This window comes from Schistocerca americana, chromosome 2, assembly GCF_021461395.2.
Source record: "Schistocerca americana isolate TAMUIC-IGC-003095 chromosome 2, iqSchAmer2.1, whole genome shotgun sequence".
Lineage (NCBI taxonomy): Eukaryota > Metazoa > Arthropoda > Insecta > Orthoptera > Acrididae > Schistocerca > Schistocerca americana.
This window is the reverse complement of record NC_060120.1, coordinates 522,134,507-522,156,808: the sequence shown is the minus strand read 5'-3', so window position 1 is coordinate 522,156,808 and position 22,302 is coordinate 522,134,507. Positions and strand designations below refer to the sequence as shown.

The window sequence follows — 22,302 nt, the reverse complement described above, 5'->3', positions numbered from 1 at the left end:
AAAAGGTAATGTTCATAGTACAATAATTCTTTTTGATGGTACCTATGGGTAAATTGCCACATTAGCGTCAGATCTGAGCAGCATCAACAGAAACGTTCAGTTCACTGTTGTACATGAGACCAGCAACAGCACCAATTTCTTAACTTAAAAATCATCAACAAGAACCACAAACACCATTTTCAAAATTATAGAAAACCGATAACTACTGATGTGTGTATCAACAGCTCATCTTGTCATCCAAATCAGCATAACATGACATATTTTAGCTCCACGCTAAATGGCATACGTAAGACTGCACTTGAACCAGTTGAAAAAGAAAGCAATGTCAATAAAATCATAGCCTCAAAATACTGATACAGCTCTCTCACGATAGATAGACTATCACGAAAATCCAAAAACTTTCAGACAACAAAGCTTCTCATCAGAGAACAAAGCACTTAACACAAAATAAAGTAAAAAGCACTAGAAATATGCACTACTTTTCTTAGGGAGCATATCTTACAAAACAAAAACGCAATCTGTTTAAAAACACAAACATTTAGATAAGCTTCCACATAAATAAAGATCTTGAGCAGATAGCAATTCACAACTTAAAGAATAATGAACCCCTGTACAGAAAATCTGCCTGATACAAACTCAGCTGCCAAAGCTGCCCTTCCTACTATATAGAATGAATTGAAAGGAGCTTTGTGACTCATTTGAAAGAGCATATAGATGTCATACGTTTGAACAACAGAAATAAATCTATGTGCACAATGTGCACAACTATCGACAATCACGGAGTAAAAAGCACTGAAGACCACATACAAGTATGACATGATGATGGAAAATGTGGCTTTATGAATTTGCTTGAAGAGATTGAAATACATGTACATAAAAGCAAATCACCACGAAGTCTGAGCAATGAATAGACTGAGCTAGTCAGTGGCGCCTTTCTTGAAAATTTCATTCATCCGCTTTCTAGTTTAAAATAAGCACAACACCATTTCACAGTAACAAGATGCAGGCACTAACTCAACTTGAAACAGTACATAAAATATAACACCTTGCTTATTCATACAATGTCTTCAACGAGCTATGAAGCTTTAATGTAATGTCCACTATTGTGATATTCAATTATGTACGTCTATCCCTCATCATTTACGTTGCTTGCTGTGTATACTACAATATTGATGTGCCATTCCAGTAACAGTTTATAACAAACTGGCTTGTTTATTTGTTCATCTTGATTTTCATCAGTTGTCATTTAGTATAACTTGCAAGTAATGAAACGTTTGTAGTTTGTAAAATTTCTACTGTCACATCAATGTACATACCAAAATATCTCTGAGAATGAAATTCTTTAGCATTTTTCAAATGGTTCAAATGGCTCTGAGCACTATGGGACTTAACAGCTGTGGTCATCAGTCCCCTAGAACTCACAACTACTTAAACCTAACTAACCTAAGTACATCACACACATCCATGCCCGAGGCAGGATTCCAACCTGCGACCATAGCAGTCGCGCGGTTCCGGACTGCACGCCTAGAACCGCGAGACCACCGTGGCCAGCTTTAGCATTTTTATGGTTGTGAAGTAGCCACATTTCCATGTAGTAAGTTTTTTGATGTTCATGAGTGGTGCTTACACTGAGTGTGTACACATACAAGATTGATTATTTAATCCATAATTGGGAACAACTCAAAATAGAAATGAGATACAGCCAAATGCCTTAGATAAAAGATACAACTGACAAAGAGGGTAACGCATTGCTACTAATTGCCATGACTTACAACGTCATTTTCAAGACTATTTGGAGAATAAATTTATTTATTTAAATGGGAAACCTAATATTTGATTTAAGATTTGGAAAGAGTAGCAACTTTTACCTACGAAATACACTATACAGAGTCATGACAAGGTTTAATGAAGGTCAAATAAGCAAAGTTGTTTTTAGTTGTGCTACTTATTAACTCGGAATAGAGGAGGAATGCAGCAAAATACACAGTTAGATATAAATTAGAAGGGGCATGAGGGGTCACCTATGATTACCAATAACAGTGATCTTAAAGGTAATTATTGACGGTCATTCGAAGGCTGAGTTCTGTTTCAGGGAAATCCCTATTTATGATGTCGGATTTGGAAAGAACATAGACAAACTCCAACTTCAAATTGTAAGTAAGGTATTTATTGACAAAAATAAATACAACGCAACTTATAAAAGTTATTTTGGCATCTACAAAACAGCACAAACATCCACAAGATATAGATCATTAATTTACAGTCGCTGACTGAGTTCCATCACATCTCATTCCTCAGGACGTCGCTCCGAATTTCTATCTGACATTATATTGTGCTTTATCCCTCCACTATCCCGGGTTAATCCCTAGTACAACTAAACACATATTTGCTTATTTGACCTTCATTAACCAAGGCTATGATCTTGAATAAGTATCGTTTTAAAAGCAAAATTTTTCGCTCTTTTCAAATCTTAAATCAAACAGAATGGATACAATTCAAAAAGAGAAACACTAAACTTTAAATCACGTTCATGTACCGGCCACCATTAGTAGAAATGTGTGACCCATGTTTGCCACCCCATCTGCAACGTTTATCTCAAACATTTTACTGTATCTCATTTCTATCCCTATTTATTCCCCATTATGGATTAAAATAGTCAACAGTGAGTATCAAAAAGTGTTTTATACAGTCTTCTGTATGCACGAAACAAGCAGTCTGCATTGCAACATAATTGTGCGCTATTTTCAAAGTAAGTAAATAAAATATTATTTATAGTATTCTGTTTGCATCGTTTGAAATTGGTATGAGGCACAGTTACAGATAAATAGACAGTTTATCACGTCGTATTTTGGTTGTAGGGCACCATTACTCCAAGAAATTTGCAGCACATGGGGGAATAAAAGAGGAAATTAATCCACAACTGCCACAAAAAGATGTACCTTAACGTCAACAAGCCGTCTGATGATGAACCTATCGATTCGAAACCGGCAACAGCGCACTGTAAAAGGTGGCTGGTTACTGTTACCTTTTCTGCAAACTTCAACCTGTGATCAATAAAACCTGTCTAAGCAGCTGGTACAGCCTCACGGTGACTGACCAACGTTCCACAGATGATTACTGGGTGCACGAGACGTGCGAGACCCTCGCACCGCCGTCCGTGGCAGCGCTGGCCCTGGCACGCCTGGTGCCGCGCAGCTGGAGCCGCGGGCTTTCCCCACCAGTGGAGTGGGAAGCCCCGCGACCTGCAGGGGGAGTCCCGCGGCCTACAGGGGGAGTCCCGCGGCCTGCAGGGGGATCCCCGGGTCCCACGGCAGAAGAGGGGTGCGGCGGCGCCCTGGCGGCGGTCCGCGGCCTTCAGGGACAGCAGGCCAGGGAGCTGTTCTATATAGACATTCCGTGCCACATCGCTACCGACTGCATCGACTCCTGCCGTGTACACGGGTGAGTATGCCACTAAAGGCCACATCTAGTAATCGTACGCCTGATCCGCTCCTCTGCTTCTTAAATTTATTCTCTACGCTGCCAACTACTTTTCTTATTTTCTCAGACTGACGTCCATCAGTAAACATTGGTCACTTCCTACGAGACATTGAATAAACGCTTGTGACTCCTGTATACGCGAGGGACGTTTCATAAATGATGCACACTAACTTTTTGTTCCACTTACACATTTACTTATTTCTTGCTTTTTCAATATATCTTTACAGTCCTTGAATATATTCTCCCTGCTTCTGTATAACTGAACCCCAACATCTCAGAAGCCCTATTATTCCATCCAAGACCTCTTCCTTTCGTCTATCGAATGTCCTGAGTAACGATGGTAGGAAGCTCTTCCAGAGAAAGATAACGACGTCCATGTATGTCTTTTCAGGTTCCACAACAATTAGACGTGTGGTCGGCTCATGTCCGAGCTGTAGGGAGGCTTGGGCAACGCTTTCCATTCGCATTCGCGCAGTTTATGGGTTGCAGCACTGCCGATATGCGAGCGAGTATCGTCATAGAGAATGAGCGGCCTAGCCTTGAGCAAATGACGACGGGTTTTGTGCATTTTTCTGCTCACGTTTTGCATGAATTTACGATGATACACTGCTGTCACACTTCTTTTACGAGGGACTCCGTCAGTCATGACGATTCCTTGGTAATCATAAGTAAACATCATCAACTGCTTGAATTCTGATTGAACGAGTCGAAAATGTTTTGGAAGTGGAGAATATGAAGATTTTCACTCACTGGACTGTCATTTCTGTTCCGGTTTCATCAATAACAACAATTCGACACAAGAATGCTTGATCTTCACTGCCGAATCGTTGTTTGAGCAAGGTTATAATGTCCAGACGTTTATGCTTCTCTTCAGCAATCAGTGTGGGACCCAAGTCCCAGAAACTTTTCTCTTCCACAAACTATTTCTCATAATACGGAATAGCCGGCAGCGGTGGTCGTGCGGTTCTAGGCGCTCCAGTCTGGAGCCGCGCTGCTGCTACGGTCGCAGGTTCGAATCCTGCCTCGGGCATGGATGTGTGTGATGTCCTTAGGTTAGTTAGGTTTAATTAGTTCTAAGTTCTAGGGGACTGATGACCACAACAGTTGAGTCCCATAGTGCTCAGAGCCATTTTTAGCCATAATACGGAATATCGAGTTCGGGGGAATTCTTGTGGCTTCAGAGAGTTACTCACAAGTCGTACAGCTATCTTCTTGAAGAGCGTCTGCCACAAGTTCCGCACTTCGTTCTTCTGTTGACGTTTTTGGCCTTCTGAGTTCTGGATTGTCGTCTACGCTCATACGACCTCCACTGAAACGACTAATGCAAAGTGAAACTGTACTAGGGTGCACTGTAAACTCTATACAAACTTCACTTAACGCACTGTGGATCTTGATGTACGACGTCTGGTCTTCAACAGTCACATTACCGAAGTCCCCCACAGGGTCCATTTCTACATCTCGTCAATTTCAGATCAGAGTACACACCGAAAAAACAAAAACTGTGCTTCTTCCTCAAACTACCAATTAAATTTGATGTAATTCTCGTTGTTGTTGCATCAAACAATCCGCAGTAATACCAACCTCTGTATTATTTATGAAATGTCCCGTATAAGAAGGATAAAAGAACGAACCCGAAAAATTACAAGCCATTATCTTTAACATAGGTTTACTGCAGGATCCATGTTCATGCGAAACCCAGCTTGCCCTTTTCTCACGTGAGATCCTCCGAACCTTTGATGAAGGGCATCAGAGGGATTCCATATGCCTAGATTTCCGAAACGCACGTGACACGGTGCCACACTGCCGACTGTTAACGAAGGTACTAGTATACGGACTAGGTTCCCAGATACGTGAGTGGCTAGAAGAGCTCTTAAGTAATAAGACCCAGTATGTTGTTCTCGACGGTGAGTGTTCATAAGAGATGAAGGTATCGTCAGGTGTGCCCCAGGGAATTGTGAGGTGACATCTGCTATCTTCTATATACATAAATCATCTGGCGGACAGGGTAAGCAGCAGTCGGCCGCTGTTTTCTGATGATGCTGTGGTGTATGGGAAGGTCTGGATACAAGATGAGTAAGCCAAAATTTGGAGTTATTGTGATGAACGGCAGCCATCTCTACACGTACAAAAATGTGAGGTAATGCAGATAAATAGGAAAAACAAACCAATAATGTTCGACTACAGTATTAGTAGTGTACTGCTTGACACGGTCATGATGAAGAAATATCTAGGTGTAGCGTGGCAAACCAAAATGAAATGGGATGAGCATATAAGGACTGTAGTAGGGAAGTCGGTTTATTGGGAGAATTTTAAGGAAGTGTGGTTCATCTGTGAAAGAGATTGCATATTGGACACCAGTGCAAGTCGTTGTTAAGACTGTTCGAGTGTTCGGGATCTGCAGCAGGTCGGATTAAAGGAAGACATCGAAGCAATTGAGAAACCGGCAGCTAGATTTGTTACTGGTAGATTCTAACAACATGCAAGTACTATGGAGACGCCTCGGAAAAACAAATGGGAATCACTGGGGCCGGCCGGAGTGGCAGAGCGGTTCTAGGCGCTACAGTCTGGAACCGCGCGACCGCTACGGTCGCAGGTTCGAATCCTGCCTCGGGTGTGGATGTGTGTGACGTCCTTAGCTTAGTTAGGTTTAAGTAGTTCTAAGTTCTAAGGGACTGATGACCTCAACAGTTAAGTCCCATAGTGCTCAGAGCCATTTGATCCATTTTTGAATCACTGGAGGGAAGACGACGTACTTTTCGAGAAACACTATTCAGAAAATTTAGAGAACCGGAATTTGAGGCTGGCTGCCGAATATTTCTACTGTCGCCAAAGTCATCTCGCGGAAGGGCTATGAAGAAAAGATCGCAGAGATTACGGCTCGTACAGAGTCAAACAGATAGTCGTTTTTCCCTCGTTCTGTTTGTGAGTGGAACAGAAAAGAAAATGACTAGTGGTGGTACAGGGTACCCTCCGTCCCGCACCACACGGTGGCTTGCAGAGTATGGATGTAGATGTAGATATACAGTAGACATCGCCTTTAGCTTTCACAGCGGCCTCCGCTGGGTGGGCAAGAAACTCCACAAGTTTCTTCAGTTCCATAACACACAGTAGAAGTTACCCCATGACGATCATTCGGTAAAATTGCCACTCTGTAATTTGCACTTTCTTCGTTGCTTTTTTTCGCCCAGTGGTAAAACTAGTCCCAGATGTTTTGCACGAGATAATCATCGTGTGATTCAGCGGGCCACTCAAGGTGTGGTGGGTTGACTGAGCGTTTGTCAGACCAGGAATGTGTGCATGCCGCCCTATAGACATGGCTGCTTCTCTCATCTTGCAAGATGAGAGTGTCCACGGCACACTTATCACAAAAATATGGGAGAAAGGGGATCGTTTGGTGACTGAGGAAGATGAAACCGTGGTTCATGTCCACGGTAACCTGAAACAGCTGGTCCAAGTGGCGGTAGGAAAACTAACCCCCCCCCCCCCCCACAAAAAAAAATCACAGAACCACTTTGGACCTGAGCTTAGCCCTCTGCACACAGCAGGGTAAACGTCTCTCATGGCCGTCGGTGTCCTGGGCGTCTCGCATCATTTCAGACGAGCTGAAATAGCAACATATCGGTTCACGCTAAATACCTCCCCACAGCTGCAGCTCGCTGCCTGTGTAAACTAGCCCAATGGAGATGCGTATATTAACTATGCAATTGCGAGCAACGGCATTTCTCCAGGCATTCGACTCAAAGTTTCTGGTCCCTGCAGTTCCCTTCGTGATGCTAGCCCGGAAAATGGTTCAGGCCGCCCTGCTTTCTATAGCAGCACAATTCGTGTCGTGTTGGAAACACCCTGCCATTGACCAGGAGTGTCACTCGTCTCCGCCATCTGTCGGTTACGATCCTTTTACGATCACTGCCGTTACGCAGCGTCAAGTGGTTGCGACTGGTACACCACTCCTTACACACATATTGGACGGTCCACGTTGATACACCAGAAAATCGGTAACAACTTTCATGGTACAGTCATGGGTAGTTCGAAACACAATAGCCACTTTCTGCCATTCTTTAATATCTCCGCGTCGATACATCACAATCATCAACACGACTGAGATGGGTCGATGCAGAGATACTAAAGATACAAGGAACTGACACATCCACACAGCGATTACCTCCACATCGTCACGACTGATGACTGCAGCCGAGGGTCACGTTGTGGGGCGGCGAGTAAGCTACTTCACTGGTTTAATGTTTTGATGCCGTCTTTAATCACGTGAGCCTGGCAACTAATTTGGTGGTCAGCCAGAAAGGGAAGGGAAACATACTGACCTTAGTTTCCAGTCTGCACGGCCACATTCCGGTCCAGCCCACTGAAAGAAAAGTGTCTATTTCCCATTTCTTTGCGGGATCAGGACTATGACTTCAGTAAAAGTTTAAAGTTCCAATCATGATTTAATTTAATTAAAGTTTCTCACAAACAACACTTAAAATTGCTTTATGTTCAATTGAAAACAAGTCTTTCTAATCTAACAGCACCTTTAGCAGTTCAGAGGCGACCTCTACCGTAACTTCCTACCAGATTGTTTTTCGCCCTGACTAGCATCACTCAATTGAAAGTTCGCAATAAATGTTCAAAAATTAATGCTCGCCATAAAAGTGGAAATAAATTCACCACTTGCCCCGCGGAATTGAATTTCACACGGACGGCACACTAACAGTTACTTTACCGAATTCTAAACGATCCAGGAAGGTGTACAGTCCTCGCGAGTTCACTATACGTTTTCACTGCCAAATACGCGCTTGTCACAGTTCGGCTCTGACGTCATCCGAGGCAGAGCGCGACCAGACGTTTAACTGGCGTGGACCTCACAGTGTCTGAGAGCGAAGTGAACCTTCCTACTGCTTCAGGGGCTGTATTTATATGGTGCCGGTGCGGACTGCCGAGAAAACATCAGTTGTCTCTGTCTACTTGCATACGGCGGCAGTCTACAAACGACCGCTATCTCGGGCACATAATCTTTAATAATATAGTTACCAATTATTTCAGAAACTTCTTAATTTTTGCTGGTATGCAGATAACCAGTTTGAAAGCACGTAGAAAGTTTCAGCTCGCTAGAATGAAAACTTTGCTTAATAGAATTTATTTAGTGGAACTAATGGTAGATTGTTGCCTCTGAACCATACCTTTGCTAAGACTTATATCAGTTGCTATTTATGTTACAAGTCTTAAACTTGGTGTAGCTCTATTATTTGATATATTTGATCCTCTGGTTTAACCAAAATCCTCTATCATTAAAATTTCAAGTATTTAATCTACAACACCTAGATACATTTTAGTTACAAAATTAGTTTCTATTTATTTACTCAAATGTATAAGAGGTAGATTAACGTGGACTCTCTGTTACTATTTTTGGGGTGTACTGAAGCGTAAAACAAATTTTCAAGTTTCTAAGTCCATTGTTTAGCGCCTCTGATTTTTCCGAAAAACGTGGATTCTGGCGTTAATTTTTGTTTTATGGTTTTGGAAACCAGCATCAATTACTTCTAACTTCTAACTGCACCTTCTGACCAAATTCTGGCTTCCTAGCGTCATTATTTAGCGCCTCTGATTTTCCTCTTAAAACGGCATTTTTCCGTAAACTATTAAATTTAGAACATCAAGACTTGGTATGGAACATTATTACACTGAACTATAATTTAACAAAGTTTTAAACATAAATTTTGACTTTTAATTTCATACTAAATTGTGGTGCAATACTTGTGCGCTACATGTAGACGCGTTAAGGTGACGTGGCGCTACTAGCAGTGAACTGGTGCAAGTCCCGGTGCACTCGCTCACCTCTGTATCTCACACATTATACAGCACTTGGTCTGCTTCAACGTGGCTGTGTGACACGGGATTACTTAGATATTAGTCGTTCCCAGGCAGAGAAAAAGCTTTCTGACCCTCATTTCGACATAAATGTACCACCAAGTAAATTACTTCTGTTCGTAATTGACTTGTACAGCTACTGCTGCTGCTAATAATACGAGTGGCGTTCACTAAGCAATGCAATATTTCTTTTCTGAAAGCGGGTTGGTTTTATTCAAATGGTTCAAATGGCTATGAGCACTATGGGGCTTAACTTCTGAAGTCATCAGTCCCCTATAACTTAGAACTACTTAAACCTAACTAACGTAAGGACATCACACACATCCATGCCCAAGGCAGGATTCGAACCTGCGGCCGTAGCAGTCGCGTGGTTCCGGACTGAAGAGCCTAGAACCGCTCGACCACAGCGGCCGCCGCACAATTACATTTCTTTGCCATTTATGGGCAATTTTAGTTATGAACTCACAAAACTTTTTAGGGGGGTGGGCTTTCGTATAGTATTTTCCGCGGTAATGTTGGTAAACTTTTTCCCCATTTCCATTTTATAGCTACATTGAAATGTGTAAAATTCGTCGACTTTTAAAGCGACAAACTCGCAAGTATCATATTTGAGTCAAAAACCCCTAATGGCTTGGCTTACAAGACGACATAAGGCCACAGACGAACAGGGCTCATATTTCTGCAGAATTACGAGAGCCCCAATATTACGTTAATAGTACCGATTTCATAACTTCTAAAAAGGCCTGACTGGGGCCATATATTTGGTCGTTAAGTAGGGACAAATCTTTGTCGTCCATATGCCTAAATATTTCAATTTCTTCCTAAATGTTTAACTTCTTACCCTTTTGCCCAAAATACAAGATCTTAAGATTTACGTTTTTTAGAGCTATGATCACGCATGTATGCGAATTGCCATTATCTGACGACGCAGTTAATAGAGAACGTGACAATCTAAAGTGTACTGGCTACAGTGTTGCGTTAGTTGATATGTTATACCAAGACAAAACAACGATGTCCCTTCGGAGTACACTTAATGCAGCTTCTGTCGCGGAGCGCAATTACAAATGCTGGGACTTAACATCTGAGATCATCAGTCGCCTAGAACTTAGAAATACTGAAGCCTTACTAACCTAAGGACGTCACACGCATCCATGCCCGAGGCAGGATTCGAACCTGCGACCGTAGCGGTCGCGCGGTTCCAAACTATAGCGCCTAGAACCGCTCGGCCACACCGTCTGGCTTGGTTTTATTCACCATTCCAATACACCATATCATCCTCCACCCCTTTGCCTGCAAAACTCTATTTTTCAACATACTCTCCGTTCAATACGACGACATAACACCGCCTAACTGGCAGGGCCTGTATGCCCGCATGGTATCACTCTACTGGTCTACATTGGATCCCACGTCTCGCTGTATCAATAACATCCCCATCATGCACATACTCCTACCCGCGGAGTACATGCTTCACTCCGACAAACATATGAAATTCAGAAGGGGCGTGATCCGTGCTGCAGGGTGGATGAGGAAGAACGCTCCAGTGAAGTTTTGTGAGCTCTTTTCGGGAGCGCAGGCTTGTGTGAGGCCTTGCATTTTCGTGGAGAAGGAAAAGCTCTTTTGCATTTTTATGGCGACGAACGTGCTGAAGTCGTTTTTCTTTATATTCCTAAGGGTAGCTTAGTACACCTAGGAGACGATCGTTGTATTATCAGAGAGGAAATCAGAATAACCCCTTCAGAGTCCCAAATGACAGTCGCCATCCCTTAACCGGCTGAGGGGACGGCTTTGAACTTTTTGATCTGAAGAGAGACGGATGGCGCCGCTCCATGGATTGCTGCTTTGTTGCCGGATGTGATGATCACATGTTTTATCACGTATGACGACGTTCGATGAAAGAATTGTCACGATCAGGCTCGTACCGTGCATGCAATTCCTCACTGACGGTCCTGCGGTTCTCTTTATGGTGTTCTGTTAGGTGGTGAGGAACTCAGTGGGAACACACCTCCGTGTACCCCAACGGGTGGACGAGTGTGTCCGCACTACCAACAGAGAAGTGCAATTGTGCAGCGAAGTGTTTCCGTCCATCACCTCGAATGAGAGTGTCCGCAGGCTCCAGCATTGCAGCAATCACAGCTGTGTGCACTCTTCCAGCACGCGGGAGTTCGGACTGGTTTGCTCGACCTTGTTGCAAAGATAACTGGCGCCTCGCCCAACGACTCACCGTGCTTTTGTCCACTGCCTGGTCTCAGTAGACGTAGAGCGAGCGTCTTTGGTTTGCCGCCAAAAGAAGCTCAGTGACAACTCTCTGCTTGGAACGCAACCTCCGGTTTACATTTAATTTTCAAGGCTACGTATTGCACTGCCACCTGTTGTAACATGTAACTGTAGAAGCGAGAATACTCACGCTTCGTCCACAACAAATTCTGCATTAGCCACGAAAAAAATGCGTTACATTATTTACTGAACGCCCCTCGTAATAATAATAATAAATACATGCGTACTGAACCCAGCACATTCACATCAGCAGAGAGTGCTTCCCCTGTAGTAAATTCCTCGAACACATCTTCACAGTATAGTTGCTGCGTTATGTAAGAGTTCATAGAGAGCACTTCAACACTGTTGACTCAGTCCTGCGTAATGGATGACCGTAAATAATAAATGAGTCTTTTCAGGTGCGTGAAAGGGCAGTCAGTGAACAATTGTTTGTAGCAGCTGACTTATATATTCGTAGTGCAATCTCCAATTTAGAAACAGATGTCGAACGTGGTTTTCATCCCACCTTCTATGCAGAGCACTTTAGGTTTTTATTCCGTTGACCTTAGATTAGTCATGGGTCAGCACACCACATTGTGCATGGTGTGCTCCAGTTTCACAAAGTGTCTGCAAGATGGGTGCCACGGCGGCTGACTCCTGAAATGCGAGAACGACGTGTTGATGCTTGCGAAGAACTTCTTCGGCGCTTTGAACGAGAAGGTGATGGCTTCCTTGCAAGAATCGTTACTGTGGACTAAACCTGGGTTCACTTCCACCAACCGGAAACGAAGAGAGCGAGCAAGGAATGGCGCCATTCCTCATCACCAAAACCAAACAAGTTTCGAACAGAACTATCAGCAAGCAAGGTTATGCTGACTCACTTTTGGGACGAAAAAGGCTTCATTTTGGAGCATTACATGCCTAGAGGGACCACTGTCACCAGTGCATCATACACAGATCTCCTAAAAATCATCTGCGGCCTGCAATCAAATCAAAGCGACGTGGATTGCTGTCAGCAGGTGTCCTTTTGCAACTTGACAATGCAAGGTCCCACACTGCCCGTACAACTGTTTCAACAATCACACACCTGCATTTTGAGTGTCTTTCCCATCCACCATACTCACCAGACCTTGCCCCAAGTGATTTTCGTATGTTTGGACCACTCAAAGACGCAATGGGAGGAAAGAAGTTCCGTTCTGATGAAGAGGTTTGCCACGCGGTGTATGAGTGGTTGCGAGGACTACCAAAGGAATTGTTTATAAAGGAATTTATGCACTTTGTAAGCGCTGGGGGGCTTGCATTGAGCGTGGGGGAGATTATGTTGAAAAGTGATACAGCTTTGTACCACTTCTGCACAATAAACAATATTTAAAAATATATTTAAGACTTTCATTTGACTCACCCACGTACTTAAAAAGCCTACGTTGAGATGATGTATTTACGTGATACTTTGCAGCTTCGATAGGAAAAGCATTGAAGTGGAATCAGAGGGATAGACAGCCGGCATTTATTAACTTTATTCGTTGGTAGCATATCTTTTACGGTGTTGCTTAGCGAAATTCGCCATCATATTGCCAGTTCATATACTGGAAGATTTTAGTTTATCGCTGCAAGTATTAAATTGAAATATTGGATTTCTATCCATCGTACACTCCTGTGCATAGTACTTTTTCATCGTGATTGAGGTTAGCTTTGGTAGTAGTTAACCTTACGAACCTAGTCATATCATGTGAGCCAGATACCTCATTAAGACCAGTATTAACATATCCCGGCAGCTACCAATAGCCCCATTATACCACTAAAATAGTAATTGTGGCAATCCTTCAGCACATAGCGTCGTTGTAGTGATAGTGTGATCTGTAGTGAGAGAAAATTAACATCCAAGCATACGTGCCATCGTTGTGTCTGGATGGACGATCATTCCTGAATACACAGATTACGTCGTTGATCTTAGGTATTGTTTTGTCTGCACAGTTAATGACGTGTTCCAAGGTAGAGGCACACTGTTCGGCGTTGCTTTCTCTCTAACGTGTCGCAGTGTTGCTAGAATCTGCTCATACTGCGTTAGTTCTACGAGTAGTGTGTGTCTAAAGGGGTGGCTCAGTACATGTTGCAAAGATCAGCTCGCTAATGCTATGGTTTTGTGCACTTGCCCTTCACCTTCTGTTTCGATCTGAAACATTTCTACCTCCTAGACGAAACAGGCTTGGAAATTTGAGGATGATTTAAAATCCTATTGTTTACAATGCTCCCTTGAGTTCTCCAAAGACCTGCTGACAGTCCTCTGTCCATCTATATGGCACACTCTTCCTTAACGGTGTCCTCAAATAAGGCGCTCTGAATGAACATCAGGATCAAGTAAAATACCTATACCACTGACAGCGTATCCCAAGAACTTCTTTTCTTTTCTCGTAAATTGAATTTTGCACAATTTCAACTTTATTTCATCACTTTCTATAGCTTCTAAAACTGCATCCAACAGCACACAATGTTCTTAACAACTAGGAATCGAAATCAACACATCGTCCACGTAGATTGCAATCCTCTTTAACAATTCGTCAGCTATTGCTTAGGACATTGTCCTAACTAAAGAGCGAGCTTTGACTCTCAGTTCAAAAACTATCATCTTTTAATGGTAACACAGACCCACAAAGCCGCGCAGAGGGGCCGCGCGGGTTGAGGCGTCATGTCACGGGTTGCGCTGCCGCTACCGCCGGAGGTTCGAGTCTTCCCTCGTGTGTGTGTTGTTCTTTGCATAAGTTAGTTTAAGTAGTGTGTAAGTCTAGGGACCGATGACCTCAGCAGTTTGTTCCCTTAGGAATAGACACAAAAAAAGAAGACAATCTCACAAATAGGAAAGGTGTGTACATCCTGCAGTCTTTTGCTAATGGTAGGTTCCAGTATCCATAAGTTACATTCATAAATGTGACAAAATTTTGCACATTTAAACCTCTGTAATAATATTTCTATATTTTTAGGACTACCACTCACTGGTAATGTCATTTTGTTTAAAGCTCTTGCATCCAATGCAGGCGTGATTCATTGTCTTTTAAGGGAAAGACAAATAGGGGATTATTACAAACACTAATACCCTGTTCAAAAACTTTCCATTTGAGCGTTTCCTGAATCAATTCCCTTAGCGCTTCCTTATGTACATCATCCACAGCAAATAGCTTCCTAAAAGGAAGTGTTATATTCGTGTGTGGTTAGATAACATTCATAACCGCGAACTAAGCTTCTCATAAAATATTTCATTATGCTTCTGCAAGACCCAATTTAGCTCATTCTTCTGCGTTTCTGTCGGAGCCGATATTTCCTGTACTCTTCAGTTCTTATCTCGATCTCTCGGATTTCAGTGGTTTCTACTTCCGCGCATTCTCTGTACGTGTATTGGCTGTTATCTTCGCTGTTATGGTCTCCAGTCCAAAGACTAGTTTGATGCAGCTCTCCATGCTATCCTATCCTGTGCAAGCTTCTTCACCTCCGAATAACGACTGCAACTTACATAATTCTGAATCCGCTTGCTGTATACATCACTTGGTCTCTCTCTACAATTTTTACCATCCCCCCCCCCCCCCCCCCACAATAGTACAACCCAATAGTAAATTGGTGAACCCTTGATGTCTCAGAATGTGTCCTACCAACAGATCCTTTCTTCTGGTCAAGTTGTGCCACAAATTTCTTTTCTCCCCAGTTCTATTCAGTAATTCCTGTGATATGACCACCTAATCTTCGGTATTCTGTAGTATCACATTTCAAAAGCTTCTCTTCTCTTCTTATCTAAATCGTTTATCGTCTATGTTCCACTTTCACCAAAATACTTTCAGAACAGACTTCCTAAAACCTAAATCTATATTCGATGCTAACAAATTTCTTTTCTTCACAACGCTTTTCTTGCCATTAACGGTTTATATTTTGTATGCTCTCAATTTGAGTCAGCATCAGTTATTTTTCTGTCTAAATAACCAATCTTATCTACTACTTTCAGTGTCTCGTTTCATAATCTAAGTCCCCGGCGTCGCCAGATTTAATTCGACTACATTCATTAGCCTTATTTTGCATTCTGTTTATGTTCACCTTATATACTCCTTTGAAAACACAGTCCCTTCCGTTCAACTGCTCTTCCAACTATTTTGCTGCCTCTGACAGAAATACAGTGCCATCGGCGAACCTCAAGCTTTTCTTTCTTCTCCCTGAACTTTCATTCTTCCTCCAAATTTTTCTTTGGTTTCCTTTACTGCTTGCCGGACGGGGTGGCCGAGCGGTTCTAGGCGCTACAGTCTGGAACCGCACGACCGCTACGGTCGCAGGTTCGAATCCTGCCTCGGGCGTGGATGTGTGTGATGCCCTTAGCTTAGTTAGGTTTAAGTAGTTCTAAGTTCTAGGGGACTGATGATCTTAGAAGTTAAGTCCCATAGTGCTCATAGCCATTTGACCCATTTGAACCTTTACTGCTTGCTCAATATACGGACTGAATAACATCGGGAATAGCGTTAGAGGGAAATTTCATGAAAGTTTTGGGAATCAAAAGTGTTGCTGCCTAGTTTGTTCCTTGGATTCTGACTGAAAATCACACCATAACAGCGAGAAACACGGAAAAATATGGCAGTCAATTTGTTAGAGCAAACAGAAATAAATCCAGAATTGTTGAGCCATGCTATCACTGGTGATGAAAGTTGGTTTTTTCAGTACGATCCAGAGACAAAACGCCAAAGATCGCAATGGTGCTCAAAGGATCACCCAGACCAAAAAAAGCTCGCATGTCAAAGTCAAAAGTGAAATGCCTGCCTGTGTGCTACTTTGATTCCAATGGTATTGTTCATAAAGAGTGGGTGCCTCCTGGACAAACAGTTAACTAATATTACCACAAAGAAATTTTTGAAAGACTTCATAAAAGAGTTCTTAGTGTCCGTGGCAACATTGCTGATAATTGGATTCTGCATCACGATAATGCGCTATCCCATTCTGCTCTGTCAGTACAGCAATTTTTAACCTGAAAACAAATTTCAGTACTACCATAGCCACCTTATTCACCACATATCACTCCGTGCGACATTTTTCTATTTCCAAGAGTAAAAACGGCTGTCAAAGGGACACCATTTTCAAACAGCACAAGATGTCCAAAAAGCTGTGAAGAGGGTCTTGGAGGATATTACAAAAGATCAGTTCCAGAAATGTTACCATCAATGGAAGAAGCGCCGGAAAAAGTGTGTGCAATCAGAAGGGAACTACTTTGATGGTGACAACACTTAACTTGACTAAAACGGTAAGCAACATTTTTATTTTCACATCAGTCTCATTACTTTATTGTCGCACCTCGTACACCGTTGAATGTACCTGCATAATTATATCTATGTGCAACACATATTTCAAGATATATCACAACATCAAAAATAGATCAATATGTATCACGTCTTCAACGCTGAGATGCGTGAAAATCTGCCGCGTCATGCAATGACTTTTAGATTAATTATTAGTCACTCGCTGATCCGATTTAGAAAAAAAAATTGATATTGAGATGGACTGAATGCTGAGGAAGGACGTAGGCTACTTTATAAAGTGTTGGTAGTAGATACTAAATTGAAGAATATAACGCGAATTGGGGAAAAATATTTACCCTTTCAAAAACCAATTTACTCTTTGACTTTCGGTGTTCTTCATATATGTGAAAATTATTTTTTTGGTTGATACATGATGCATGATACGAAAAAAATGGTTCAGATGGCTCTGAGCACTATGGGACTTAACTTCTAAGGTCATCAGTCCGCTAGAACTTAAAACTACTTAAACCTAACTAACCTAAATACATCACACACATCCATGCCCGAGGCAGGATTCGAACCTGCGACCGTAGCGGTCGCGCGGTTCCAGACTGTAGCGCCTAGAACCTCTCGGCCACCCCGGCCAGCTTCATGATCCGATTCAAAATACTGAATGCAAGGCTTATGTAATCTTCAACGTGTTTATTGCATACTTCCGCACTATTTGTTGCATAATGTACACGTTGCGTAAAGTACAGCTACTACGCGCACTGTCCAGTACTTGAGAACGGGAGAACTTGGTGGCTTGCAACGAAATTTACACATAATTTCAAACCGTTACGAAATTTGTCTCGTTGACAACACTCACAAGACGGTGAAAGGTAAAAAGTTTTTCGCTTACTGCATTTCCGCTGTTCATGTAGCAATCTGTCTTGTCAGGCATGACGTCATGATGTTTACACTTACTGCTTCTTTGCTACTAATTCTATTTGCGACACATTTACAAGACAGTATGCAAATATGCTGCTGAATGTACCTACAAAATAATATTGCTGTACGACTCGCATGTAGTTCAGGTGACATGAGGGAAGGAGCCAACGGGACAGATAAAATGGGAGCAGGAGATGGGCATAGGGAGGGGAAAGCAGCAGGTGGATGAAGGCAGGGACAGGAGCAGAAGCACAGTGTGTCAGCAGTAGGTGGAAACAGAGACGGGGGAATAGGGGTGTAAAGAGGAGAAATAAACACATACCACGGCAACGCCAGGTACTTAACTAGTTTACAATATGATCCTGCTCTAAAATTTTACTATCCAAAATTCGTTCCTTGTCAATCTAATTCCTATAATTGCTGTTATTATCCTCTCTTTCACAAAAATCTGCCACGCTCCCCTTAAAAATACATAGCCTTCATCTCTCGCTTCTATTACAACTGTTTTACTGCACCAATATTGCAAATTTTTGTTTGGTGTGGGATTACAAATAGATTTGCTAACGGATTTGACATGTGCTCGTACAGTATGCAAATGCTAACCCTTTTACAGACTCCTATTAATTTTCCTCACCTTCTGTGCTATCATGAACGCTAGTACTACTTTCTACTGGCTGCCTAGAATATCGTTCAGCTCATTCGGTTGGTTGCTGCTGTTGGTAATCGGGATTCCTTTCCCTGTTCCCTGCCACAATATCTACTTCTAGCAGGATAGCCTCGTCATCTATACATTCTCCTAGAATGATTCAATCGTAGTACATGTATTCTATTTACATATGCTTTGATCCTATCCTCATTTTGCCTATTGTGAGGCCTATAATCTCTATGTGCATTCTCCTCTGACTTCTACTCTCTCCAGACAGATAATAAACTCATTAATGGCATCCCTGGGTACAGGAATTACTTTGTACGCCCAGTACAAAGGCAACTTATTCTCAGTTCCCACAAAAATCTTCTCAGTTTGTAATTCAGTGCTCAGTTGCATAAAGCTGTTACCCACTTTTGCACAAATGTGTTTTAGAATCATACGTGGGGGTATTTCTTATCTTACGAAAAATTATTCAGCACTAACATTTATTTCAGCTTAACCAATATTCCTCAAAGAAACCTGTTAATTAACTTCAGATAAGTTTCCCCATACAGGAGCTTCTGCCATTTACTTCGATATCACAGAGCCTATTTTCTGATTGTTGTTCCATAATATAGGCAATACATCCTCAAAGTTACTCCAGAATTTCTTATGCAGCACGGTTTAATTAGGGTAAAATCTCAAAACATTTTCTATCGGTAACGTATGCAATTCTAGATAATTCTCCACACCACAGTACATCACATGACCATTACTGTTAGGTAAAATTTGTTCTACTCTTTGAAAATTACAATCACGGTGATGCAAGTTATCACTCAGAGCTGCACTACATTGCGTCAAGTTATTTTCCAAGTTGTTAACTCTTGCTCACACGGTCACACCAAACTCTTCGCACCTATATTTTGTTCCTTTTTTCAAAATATTATGGTTACTGTCACATTGTTCTTCAATACAATTTTCTTGAACCTGAATTCAACTTTACCTCAAACTGTTGGTTCTCTTCAGCAACTTCCTCACTTTCCACTGTTACATAAGCGTTATTACATTTCTGTTCCACTTAACCAATTTGTCCTTTCAAGTTATTATTAAGTTCTGAGATGTCATTTGTCAATGAATCTATTAAATTAGAAACAGTTTATTCGGTTCCCAGTGTATTTCACATTTAAACTCTTTAATTTTGCTTAGAATTCTGCTTAATGTTTAATAAACCTCTGGTTAAGCCCAGAAAACAATCCAGTGGTTTCATAGATCATATCAGATATCAAGCAATTCATTTTACTATTAATGTCGCCACTCAACCAATTCATTTCAAAAGTCAGTCCGATTCTTAAATAGACGTATTTGTTCTCTATGTAGATCAACCTGAAGGCGAAACGCATAGTTGAAAAATAAAAAAATAAAATTGCAGCCAAGACTGTTTTTGACCAATGATCTCGATATTTCAATAAACGGTTTAAAATTGAAGTCTCTTCACAATCACGGTAAAAGAACCGAGAGAACGAGCGATTTACTTCTCCTTAACTGAAGTTGGTGTGGAGCGTTTGCGAAGTTCAGTACAGGAGAGACTCCAGAAGACATTGCACAATGACAGCACCAGTCCTTCCGCTAAGCACGGGAAGTGCTTGATTCTCACTGGGTGATGACCTGAACAGCCTATCACAATAGCTCCTGCTCACAAATATCCTCTGTAGTCCCTAAGTTGTCGAATAGGATTATAGAAATCTAATTTGAGGTACCTTCTAAATTTGCGAAAGCAAACTTAAACACAAACAAAACAATACTAAAATGTTGACTTTCACGGCTGGAAATATCATGTCCATTGTAATTATCCCGGCTGTTATGCTCAGAGTCAGTAGCGAGCCAGTGGGTGTGTTGGACCTTCCATTGAGCTACGGACCCCCTTGAAGATGTCTCCCGCAGTCGGAGACGAAACGTTGGGAATCGACACAGAATTCGTCAACCGACCACGGCATAACAGCCCGGGTAATTATTATGGACAAACAAAACAATGTCCAACTCATCCCAGGAATTAAGTATTAGCCCATTGTACTCCTAACTTTCATTCTGGCTGAATTTATACAAGAGCTTGCGCACTGGACTTGCGTCAGATGCTCTCACAACCGCGCAAGGACTTCCCAAACAAACGTTTACATAATTTTCAATAAAATAAAACATGGACACTTCACCTACGTCTTCCATGTACTGACTCACTCTTTGCGCAGCACTTACACAACAAAACGTAATTAAATAATAATTTGAAAATATTTTCTCTTATGTCAGCAAACTATGGTAACCAAAGCAAAGAAAATCCTAGAGACGTAATTTCTGTAAACTGATGCTGTAGTTATAGTTTAACATGAGATTGTAAGTAAATATATTGTAATACTTTGCTTCGTTTGCTGGTACAAAAAATATTATATTTTTTTTATAAAATTTCATACCACTGAATGTATTGTACACTGAACAGCCAAAACATTATGATCATAGCCCCACCACGAGGTCAGATTCCGCCTGGTGGCGTTGCAGGCAAGTGATGCGCTGTGAAAAGTATGTAATCGCAGCAGAGACGGATGTGGGATCATGCTATTGAAGATGGTGGCTGCTAATTGGGAAATCCACTCAGATAAGGGACTTTCACATAGGGCAGGAGCTGGTCGAACGTTCACGTGTTACTGTCGTGAGCATCTGTGGAACCAAGTAGAACGACAGTGAAACTACCACTAGGTGCTAGAATGGTTGGACGTCCATGGCTCTTCACAGAACGTGCGGTTCGGAGGCTCGTCTGCTCTGTAAAGTAGGGTAGATGGTGATCTTTGACAGCTCTGCCGCAAGAGCACAATACTGGTGCTCGCACATCTGTTTCGGAGCACACTCTTTATCGTGCGTTGCTGAAAATGCAACTCAGCAGCAGACCACCCTATGTGTTCACATGTCGACCGAACGATATCGTCAACTACGATTGCAGTGGGCACGGAACCATCGGTATTCTACCGTCGATCAACAGAAACGTGTCGGTTCTTCGGGCGAATGACATTCTTGCTACACTAGGTCGATGGTCGTCTTCACAAATGTCTTAATCGAGGTGAACGGCGGCTCAAAACGTGCTCCACGGAGGCAGGCTGGCGGGAGTAGTATTATGCTACGTAATCGAAGACACGCACACAACTGCGAACCACCCGTATCCCTTCATGCATTAGCTAATTACATGACCTGTGCATAGTCATCTAATGCCACATACCCCCAAAAGCCCGCCAAAAAGCTATCGGATCCGTCATACGCGGTATCAGCGATGTATTTCGCTCCAAAGGTGACCAAACAAGCTATTAAGTTGGTGTTCATAAAGTTTTGGCTCATCAGAGTACATAATAGTCTGAGCTATTAACGGTACAGCTGTAGTAGCAATGCAAGAATCTGTGTCGGGTATGAAATAAATAGAAGAAAAATTCCATAATGAGATTTTCACTCTGCAGTGGTGTGTGCACTGATATGAAACTTCCTGGCAGATTACAACAGTGTGCCGGACCGAGATTCGAACTCGAGAACTTTGTCTTTCACGGGAAAGTGCTCTGTCGATTGAGCTACCCAAGCACGACTCAGGACCCGTCCTCATACCCTCAGTACTGCCATAATGCCGTCTCTTCCCTTCCAAACTTCACAGGAGCTCTTCTGCGAACTTTGTAGTAATAGCACTGCTGGAAGAAAAGATATTGCGGAGACATGGCTTAGCCACAGCCTGGAGGATGTTTCTAGAACAGGGAAGGGAAATACGTAAAGCCTCCATACTAAAACAAAACAAATTTCAAATTTTAAAAATTCTCGTTTTCACCTCTAGTAATTATCCGCCGTCCACACAACTCTTTGCTACTA

At 42.2% G+C, this 22,302-nt stretch overlaps 1 protein-coding gene across 1 annotated transcript in view; it reads left to right on the top strand.

The window, feature by feature from the left end:
• Positions 1-22,302, top strand: part of LOC124595304 — a 103,051-nt gene that overhangs the window by 10,143 nt on the left and 70,606 nt on the right. The window contains exon 2 of the mRNA XM_047133991.1: positions 3,111-3,441. Coding sequence (XP_046989947.1) covers positions 3,111-3,441 — 331 coding nt within the window. The remainder of the gene's footprint in view (positions 1-3,110; positions 3,442-22,302) is intronic.